General features: G+C 33.5%; 1 protein-coding gene and 1 long non-coding RNA gene across 11 annotated transcripts; one reads left to right on the top strand and one right to left on the bottom strand.

Annotated features, from left to right (window-relative positions):
- Positions 1-246: 246 nt before the first annotated feature.
- On the top strand, positions 247-6,045 carry LOC132037108 (uncharacterized). Of its 10 annotated transcripts, XR_009409775.1 has the most exons (8): positions 248-386; positions 828-1,054; positions 1,418-2,217; positions 2,553-2,798; positions 3,066-3,121; positions 3,201-3,359; positions 3,440-3,794; positions 3,878-6,045. It is a non-coding gene; the product is annotated as an uncharacterized LOC132037108 (long non-coding RNA). The 10 variants fall into 10 exon arrangements; XR_009409781.1 differs by having other exon boundaries at positions 247-386; positions 3,079-3,121; positions 3,440-6,045; XR_009409782.1 differs by having other exon boundaries at positions 247-386; positions 2,553-2,832; positions 3,079-3,121; positions 3,440-6,045.
- A 620-nt stretch (positions 6,046-6,665) lies between these two features.
- On the bottom strand, positions 6,666-8,182 carry LOC132048041 (uncharacterized). The gene is made up of 2 exons (XM_059438989.1): positions 7,846-8,182; positions 6,666-7,280 (listed from the first exon to the last, which is right to left on the bottom strand). Exons 1-2 carry the CDS (start codon positions 7,925-7,927, stop codon positions 6,871-6,873), a joined length of 492 nt encoding a protein of 163 aa, XP_059294972.1. The 5' UTR covers positions 7,928-8,182; the 3' UTR covers positions 6,666-6,870.
- Positions 8,183-10,614: the final 2,432 nt, after the last annotated feature.

Genomic DNA, 10,614 nt, shown 5'->3' with positions numbered 1-10,614 from the left:
TGACAAATATAAAATAAAAAATAATACTTTAACATTAGAATGAGATTACCGATTCAAGAAGTTTGAAGACTTGTTTCCAAAAAAAATAAAAAAATTGGTTGTTCCAAAATATTTCTTCCGAAGCTTGAAACATGAACTATGTACTCTTCAACTATGTTTTATTATAATTTATAGAGCAATAAAATTTGGGAAAATAACATTGTGTGACTCATTGGGCCTATTATTTATCCGAAGTGGCCTATATTTGGGGTTCTTACCCAAAATGGCCCAATTTCGGACATTATGAAATAAGATAAAACACTCTATCCTCACGCGAACAACGCTCTTCCTTTCTCTACACTTCTTAGTGAAGCAACTCCCATCTTGCTAAAATCTCTCCCAACGAAGTAAGTTTTCTTCTTCTTCTCAATTTCTTTCCGCCATTGTTGTTCTAATTTTGTGCTTCATTTTCGTTTTCTCTTTCATCAGTGCCTTCACAGTAGCATTTGTCTTTTACAATTGAATAAGCTTCTTTTTCCCTTTTATTAGGGTCTTCAATAGTAGCCAATTTCTATTTGATTTTGCGTTAAGGTACCTGATTTTGCTTTTTAAAGTGTTTTTAGTTTGGTTTAGGATTTAATTTTGGTGTTATTTAGGGTATGTTCGTTTTGATTTTCTAAGCTAATAGGAGTATACTTTACTTGTATGCACTATTTTAGTTGTTTTTTTGTGTTGATTTCAGATGGTGATTGTTCCTATGAGCTTTTTTATGCATCTTCATTTTTTATGATCCTCATATTTCAGATTGCTTTATGATCCTCATCTACATCTTTTATTTGTCTTTTCAGTAGGTGTGCGTGAAAATGTGTTCAAGTAATTGTTGTGGTAATAATGATAATGAAGACGATGATTTTGAGACCCTGTTGCTCCTCCTAAACAGGGAAGCATTAGAAGTACCCGCTCACAGGCGAAGCAAACTGTTAAATCTATTAAGGCCGGCAAGATAAAGGCCGAGAGTGACAATGCAAATAGTAAAAAGAAAAAGAAGAAGGTTCCAGCTCTAGCCAAAAAGAAGGTATTCTGGCTTTTGTGTGATGAGTCTTTAATTCACATATTTTGTCCTAGCATTATTTTGTTCACATATTTAGCTTTGTATAAACTGGTATAACTATGTATATTTGGACCTTGATGCCTATTTTTGAATGATTTTCTTGTTTTCTAGTCGGGGACTTATACTCGTATAAACTGGTATAAGTATATATATCTGAACTTGGTGCTATTTTGAATGAGTTCCATCTGTTCTAGTGAGGACTTATACTTGTATAAACTAATATAAATATGTATATCTAAACTGAAATTTGGTATATCATTCTTTCTTCCGTTTAATTCTCACTGTTTTTTTTTTCTTTTCATGTTTATGTTGGTGAGTACTATCTAGAAGCTGATGAACATTTCCAAACCAGGATTAGTTGTCATACAAACACAGAGATTGTCAGCATTTTGAAGCAATACTTGACTGAAACACAACAACAATGTTTCGGGATAGTTGTTTTGGCTACTTCCTTGACTTGCCTCCATTCAACAATCAGAATCAACTCATATATGCTTTGTTACTTGAAGGAAATTGCCCTTGGTTGTGAAAAAGAGATATGGATTAAGCTCAATGGTAATACCTTGCGATTTGGCATCAGAGAATTTGCTTTGGTTACCCGTTTGAAGTGTTACGAAGATGATAACATTGTGTATGATGAGCCAAAAGTCAACAGGTTACTGAAAGAGTATTTTCCTGGAGATGAAAAAAAAATCAGTAACGAGGGAGAGTATGCTTGATCGCTTCAAGCAAAAAGGTTAGAACTCAGATGAGGATGCGCTCAAAATGGCCATACTAGTATTCGTCCACCATTTCCTTTTCTCTGATGCTAATAATCAAAGCATATTAAAAAAAGATTTTGATATAGTTGAGAGTGGTCAGTATTAGAGGTATGCATGACGCATAAAAGTATTTGAAGACATGTTCAGAACAATGAGGGATAAACTGCGTACCAAGTTGATGATGTACAGGCTCGAGGGTTTGCCACTTGCATTCCAAGTATGGTTTTATGAGTGTTGCTCCACGGTGACAAAACTCTAGCTTCTTGTGTTGGCAATAGTGTGCAACACATCCTTAACTGGAAAGTCAAATAAGCTCTGACGTTTGTGGACCTAACTAGTGGGAAACTCATGACTAGTATTTATCAGGTAAAGTTCTTGTTTGCTATTTGATATATGTTTATGATTGTGGTTTGAGAAAAGTATTTCTTAATATGCTAGCTTGTTGTTATTTAAGTGAAATGTATTATCTGTATATGTCATGTATAATCATGTATACATCATAGTCAGAAATGAGATTGTGACATGTATACATGATTATACATGGCTTATATAAAAAAATTGAGATCTGACTATGTATAATCATGTATACAAGATAGGCAGATTCCATTTTATTTTGTATAAGTCATTTATAATCATGTACATGTTACATTTTTTCTTACTTTAATTTGTGTTTATATCAATTTTTTTTATTATTGTTGTAGTTGGAGTACCGGAACATTACCTCTACCAGTGAAGAGATATCAAGGCTGAATCTTGCGGTATTTTTTTAAGATGTCAATTTTGATCTTCCATTGGAAGAAGACGTGCCTAACTTTGACAATAATCATTCTAACGTTGCATCCCCAGTTTATGCACAGAAGCAACAGCCTCGTCCGAGATGCAATAGTTTTGCGAGCCCTGATGATTTGAAGGCTGAAATTAATGAGTTGAGGCTTGACGTCGGAAAGGTAATGTATTAACTTTTCCCTTTTCCAGTTTGTTGTATCCTTTTTCCAGTTTGTTGTATACATATGCTTTGTTGGTTTTACTATTGTCATTTTTTTTTGTTCTCTAGCTTACCTAAAAATTTGTGGTACTCAACAATACGTGGTTTCTTCCTTTGAAAAACTCTTCAATTTGTTTGATTCCAAGGCAACAATTAATCATTTGATAGAGTATTCAATACGTATGTATATACGTTTATCCTTCACTTCATTCTTTTTTTTTTCCTGAAGTTTCAATGTAAAGATTCCTCTACCAAGAAAAGGAGGATGGCGTTCCTGTTTCTGAGGTACGCTTTTTCCAGATTTTATTTTCTTTTGTTTTAAAAATAATAATATGTAACCTCAATTCTATGTTGTTTTTATTAGAAACATCAAAATGTTGATGATGATGATACATACGACCACGACGAGTATCAGCATTTCGATGATCATGACTTTGCCGCGGATGCTCCTGAAGGAAATATGCCTGTTGAGCAAACTAAGTCAGGTGTCAAGGAAAATGAGGGAGTACTGGTGGTGTTTCTGGTATATTATTCCCTCGCCTTCTGAATTACATAATTATCTTTTATTTATATAACTTATAATATACCTTTTCTCTGTGTTAGGGGCAGCGGAAACACCAGTTGTGAATGATTCAAACATGTGGCATGACAATGAACTCACTGATGAAGTTTTGACCAAGTTAAATATTTTCCAAATTGTGCTTCATTAGCAACATGCCAAAAACAAGACATGGCACCTGAAGAATTGGCTCGGAAAAAGTTTCGAGCAAAATGTGTTTCTTCTCCATTTGTGGTAGATTTTGGTTCTAATATAAGTTGCACATCAAAGTCAGCGCCCAAGTGCATTTTTGAGGAGAAGTGTCATTTTTGTGAACAACGTTGATGAGTTTGATCCCTATTCACCTGAGGGTAGAGCATTTGCTGAGTTTGTTGATGATGGGATGATTTCAACACAAAGGTAGCTTCATTGTTTTAAGAATTTTCTTTTCTTTTACAATGATCCGTATGTGTTGATTATTTTTCATTTTCATGATTTTAAAGCGCCAAAGAGATTTATCCCGAGGAAAAAAATAATCTTCCCGTGCCTTTTATATTTGGATCAATTTATGTGACAAAGAGGGATTGTTTCCACACTATTTCATACAGTGATCAACTTTTATCTGACGAGGTATATGATTTTCTTATAATTTTCAATGTTTCTATATCAGATGAATCGTGAATTAGAGGGTTATGGAACAGTGTATAAATATGCATATGAATCGTGAATTAGAGGGTCTCTTTGTTTCCAGCTAATATATCATTGTCCTATACGCCGAATAACTCGTCAACTAAAATAAAACTTTTGCAGAATAAAGGAAATAAGCGCCTGAATCATGTAGAAGGTTCTTTTATCTGCTACTGCTGCTATAATATTATTTTACTCATGTAGTTTCAGTTTCTATGCTTTTATTTGTGTTATAGTAATAGATTTTTTGATGTTTGAAACTTTAAAGAAGATGAAATATGGTGTTTGAAGAAGGGACAAGTGCCTGAGTCATCTAGAAGGTTCTTTTAATTTATCTGTTACTGTTCGTATGATATTACTCTAGTTTTGCTGTTACTACATTTTTTTTTTTTTGGGTTTATTGTGGATTGTTGGGTCTGAATTTGTTGCATGTTAGTGTTTTGAAATCTGTGGTTTTGCCCCAAGTCAATGTATGTTGAATTTTGTGTACTTACATTAGTTACTTTAAAGGGTTCAAAATGGAGTAAAATAGATACTAAGGATTTATATTGCCAACCCAAACTTGTTCATTGTTGCGCTTGTTTTAGCTTGGTATTTCAATGGTGAGTCTTTTGGGGTTGGTGAGTCTTTTGGGGTTTATACCTTTTTTAGCATATTTGTTGCTCTTGAAATTAGTTAAATTGATGTCAATTGAGCATATTTGTGATCTGAAATTTATGTAAGCTATATTTGTTTTTTGAATTCAACTGAATACTTTAAATTAGAGGTGATAGAGAAGTTGGAAAGTGTTGATGAATGTTTCTCTTGCTGCGGGTTGTTCAGGATGGAGTTTAGTTGCTGTTTAGCAAGTTCTAAAGTTTCTTTGGGTTGATTCACTAATGATTATTACTTTACTTCTATTTTCCGATCTCGGCACATTGATGTCATATTTTACTATTTGAGAAAAAAAGGTAAATATGATCCTACTGTTGATGTACGGTTCACGACAACTGGCTGGTTTTTTGGTGGTAAGATTGCTGAATTCTATGATAAGTATGTCAAGGCTAACCATGCCGCTGCTATTATTCCTGAAGTTAATGAGATATCTCAGTATATTCAAGTCTTTTACTGTGACGCAAATGTACCATGGGACACAGTTGATCATGTGTTAATCCAGATTCATGTCAAGCGTGGAAAAAAAGATACAGGTCACTGGGTCTTGAGTGTGCTTACGTTCAAGGATAGGTGCATCCACGTATATGACTCTAACCATGGTGCTTTGAATGATTCTTTTGTTACAAAAGCACTTACCCCAATTCTTGATAAGTAACAGATTCTATGGCAAGAGGAGCGACATTGATTTAAAAAATGATGCATACGCCGATAGAGCACTATCTGACCCATTGTTGGTCAATTTGGTCACTGATCTGCCACATCAGTTCAATGCATAAGTTCTTTTTTTTTTTTTTTTTTTTTTTTTTAAATCATGATATTTTGTGTATGTACAGTAGCTTATGTGAAATTTTGGTGCTTACAGGGATTGTGGTGCTTTTATTGCTGCCTTCGCTGAGTATTTCATCATGGGGAAAACATAGACAAGAAGAATTTCAACATCGACACATATTACGCAAGAATTGGATCCCAGTTGTGGCAATATGGATTGAAGAAACAACAGCTTGGTGTCGTGAGCGATGATGAGGTCAAGGACAGGATCGACAAGAAGAAGAAGAAGAAGAAGAGGGGGCGGCCAAAAAAGCCGAGAAACGTAGTTCATTTGTAGTTTCAGTGTACTTATTAGGAGTATTTGATGTTATGTTTTGTTAAAGTACCGCTTTTGATGAATCATAATACCTTTTTGCTATTCGCGAAAGCAAAAAACTACTGTGACTAGTTAGTTTGTTATGGATATTTTGTGTAATTGACTCTTGTAAAAATCTGAAGGCATGGACCAATTATGGAATTATGATTTTGTATTTGTTTGCTCTTACCGAATGATGGTTAGTCAGAGGTTGTTTGACATGTCGTTGGTATGATTTAGTCACTGATAGTACTGCAAGGAATTTGTCACGGGAATTACGAATGCAGGTTTATACATTGTTATACACACATTTACAGGGTTATACATTATTATACTTCACTTGTATACAAAGAAAGTTGTCATAGGAATTGCATATGCAGATTTATACATTGTTTATACACACATGTATAGGGTTATATGTTATTATACTTCACTTGTATACAAAGGAATTTGTCGCGAGAATTGCATATGCAGATTTATACATTGTTATACACACATATACAGGGTTATACATTATTATACTTCACTTGGATACAAAGGAATTTGTCACAGGAATTGCATATGCAGGTTTATACATTGTTATACACACATATACAGGGTTATACATTATTATACTTCACTTGTATACAAACTTTATACAAAATTATATATAGATTATACAGTCTTGAGGTTGTATATTGGTGATTATACACCCAGTAACTTGGAAAGAAACAAAAATGAAGCTTTATTTGACCCGACACTCGATCCCAACAAATACTATACATGGGTAATTAAAATACTATACATGGGCAGTTAGAGCAGCTAGAGTAAACGCATGCAACCAATAAGATTTAAGGAATTAACAAGAAAATAAGCAGCTAAAGTGAAATATATTTTCAACGTTGTGGCATGGTCTAACTTGAAATGCTTATTCGGGCTTCAAAAGCACAACTCAACTGTTTCTATGAAATTTAAGTACTCAACATGGTTCCAACGACAAGAAACGTAAACATAAAGTCTAGTGTTTCAAACTAAGTTCTTTGGTATATTTTTTCATGTTTTCCTATTGTGACAAGCTTGTCCACCCCGCCCACATGAAAGCTTAGCCCTCTTATTATTATTATTATTATTATTATTATTATCCGTCTCCGAAGCCGGTTTGTATCTCTTCATTTTTGGTCTTCCAACACTTTTCTTCCCTTCTTGTGGTAAGACCACATTCTCCGTGACCTCTATAGGGACAACCCATGTAGTCTCATCTGGAATAGGATTCACAAGAATTTTCCATGTTTTCATGAGATAATCCTTCTTGTAGTAGAAAGAGCAGAATTGGATTGGGTCCATTCCATTGTGCTTTATAACTGCCCAAGCGTGCGAGCATGTCAATTCGTTCATTTGAAATCTCTTACAACTGCATGTTCCCTCTCCGAGGTACACTATGTTTATCTTTTTGCCTTCAACCACTGTGTACAACTGGTCTATAGAAGGTATCGCCTACAGTTTTTTCAAGAAAACATAAAACATTTATTATGGATGCAATTCAATAATACAATGAAATATTTTACTCAAGTTTTTACCGTCATGTTCTGTGATGCAATCATATTTTTACCGTCATGTACTCAACTTCCCCCAATTTCTTCCTCCCTTCAAAACTGTAACACCAATTTTTTCCTCATTGTTCTCGCCGTCTTCCACCACAATCGTTGCAGCCACGGTCCTTTGCTATAAACTGAAGTAACAAACTATCTAATTGCTTACAGTTAAAGGATTTAACTTTTTAACAACTAAATCATTGATTCTGATGTTTCATGTTAGCAGTAACAACAAACTACAATGGGTCACATACAAATGACAAATAACATGAGGAGTTGATGATGAGGAGATCTTAAAATCTCCATGACTTAATTCTTCCTCGTCTGTTCTTTTCGAATGAGGAAAAGAATAAAATTACTCAAAAATATTCATGAAATTGAATTAATATGGGTCAGATCTAAAGGTTAATGAAATTCTTTTTTCAAAAGTTTTTACCATCATGTTCTGTGATGCAATCATATTTTTGTTCAACTTCTTGTTGTACATTTTTCCAAGCTCTGTAGACTTCGTTACACATTTTCTATTCTCGTAGCTCCATTGTGTCATCAACTTTGTCAAAAACTCCAGCAAGCGTCTTACTGGAAGCTCTCAGGCAAATTTGTTTGTTGAATTCATTGACTCAGCTATATTGGAGGTCATGAAAATTGTACTTTTGACTCTACAGAATACTCTAGACCACCGTTCATACCCAACATTGAACAAGTAAGGTTGCACTCACAGATCAATTTTATTCAATTCATTCATGTAGCGTTCAAACCTTTCAGTGGTGTAAGCCTTAGCCAAAGAAAAAAAGTTCGGTCTCACTTTTTCCTAAATAGATCCTTGACGTTGTTCCACAAATGATAGATGCAGAAACAATGAAGCACTTCAGGGTAAACAATTGATGTTGCATTCTGGATGCTATCATGTCTATCCGAAATAATACACATTCCTTACCGAACCCCCAAAGTATTCTTCAATTGCATGAAGAACCATCCCCGAGATGCATCATTTTTACGAGTTGATGAGTGCATAGGCTAGCAGTAGGATATTCCCTGTTTAGATAAAATATACACAATTATACAATTAGTATAGAAAAATATACACAATTATACACTAAGTATAGAAAAATATACACAATTATACAGTCAGTATAGAAAAATATACACACTTATACATACAATATAGAAAAATGTACACAATTATACAGACATTATAGAAAAATATACACAATTATACAAGAAAAATATACACAATTATACAATCAGTATAGAAAAATATACACACTTATACAGACTGTATAGAAAAAGTATACACACTTATACAGTCAATATAGAAAAATATAAACACTTATACATGTTTTATACAAGTATATACAAACTGCAACTACCATTAAGATAAAGGAATCTTGACACAGTGTACTCACCAGCTGCGTCTAGTGTGCAAGCAGTCAGGGGCGGAGCCAGTAAGGGCCAAGGGGGCTCATCCAAACCCCCTTCAGCGAAAAATTACACTGTATATACAAGGCGAAAATTATTTTTTATGTATATATAGTATATGTTGACCCCTTGACTTCGTCGTTTCTCTGCTTCTTTATATTTTTGAACCCCCTTAGTTAAAATCATGGCTCCGCCACTGCAAGCAGTCAATATAGTCCCCCTATATGCTGCTTTAAGAAAGCTCCCATCAACCACCATTATTGGCCTACAATATTCCCATCCCTTGATAGATGAATACAGGGAAACAAATGCGTAAAGGAAGCGTCCCTCATCTGACTTATGCAGCCTTGTAACCGTTTCTGGATTTGTGGACTCTAACATATGCAGGTATGACGATAACTGCCCATAAGATACACTAGGTTTCCCTCTTACTATTTCCATTGCCTTTTCTTTAGCTCTCCGCGCTTTCATATATTTCAATTTAACCCAGTGCTCCCGTTGCATGTCACTTATTATATCTTTTGGAGTGTAATTTCTTTTCGGATCAGAAAGTTTATCCACAACAAAACTAGCAACTACAACCGAAGTAGCTTGACATTGCGTTAAGTATCTTTCAGAAAACCAACATGTATGAATATTTGAAATGCCTCACTTTGAATATTTTTCCCATGTGCACGGCAGAAGATTTGAAACTCCAATCACAGTTATCATCCACACAAGAGAGGTGATACCTAGTAGTAATTAATTGAAACATCTTAATACAAATTTATACACAAATATCCGTAAACATATCCACTAAGCACATACATACAGTACACGGATCACTCTATCAACATATGTACTATTCATATATTTCTACTATATAGAAGAGTGAAAGGCAGACAACCAAGGGCAATATTGGAATTTCACATCCAATATTTATGACATTTTTATTAGATCTTCTGTGGACCCCATTTTTCACCACTCTCTTCTTCAATGCACTCCTTCCCACCCTTCTTATTTATTGATTTAACTTAAACAATATTTTCCCCAAATTATTTGTCTTCATTATAAATAACATTTTTCAAGTAGCATGTAATTATGCCTCTAACCACATGTCACTTTTTTCACTTTTACTTTTCACTATGTTCTTTATGCTCCACATAATTTTAAGTCTTCTTGATTTCATCTATGTATTCTTTGTACTTCCACAATTTGACTATATACAATACTGTGGAAGGTTGAATAATTTTTATTTTTATGTTTTGTGGTGTATTTTATAAAATATATTGTGGCATAACATTTTTGAAATCCAAATGAAGGTTTAACCTTTTAGTAATTAATTTCACTATTTGTATGAACTAAATCAAACGTTCTATGTGTTTCTTTTGCAAGATATTTTGATTATGTATTAAGAAAAACTAATCTAACTTATGAAATACGCACAATATTAGAACAGAACATCAAAATCCGATACAATAAAATAACGTATCCATAGTTGATATAGTTTATGCTCAAAATTTATTAATTTAAATTATTTTTATTCGAGAAAAATAAAATTAATAACTATAGATTGATTTTAACTATAGATTGATTTTAACTATTTAATGCTAATTATGTTAATCACATATCATTACAACTAATACTATAATCGATAAAACTTTTTATTTAGACCAAACAAAAAGCTGATAATAAATACAAAATACACATAATATTAGAACAAAACATCAAAATCTGATACAATAAATAAAAGTATTCACAGTTGATATAGCTTATGCTCAAAATTTATTAATTAAAATTGTTTTTA

The sequence above is a fragment of the Lycium ferocissimum genome, chromosome 2 (genome assembly GCF_029784015.1).
Source record: "Lycium ferocissimum isolate CSIRO_LF1 chromosome 2, AGI_CSIRO_Lferr_CH_V1, whole genome shotgun sequence".
Classification (NCBI taxonomy): Eukaryota; Viridiplantae; Streptophyta; class Magnoliopsida; order Solanales; family Solanaceae; genus Lycium; species Lycium ferocissimum.
This window is presented reverse-complemented; position numbering and strand designations above follow the sequence as displayed.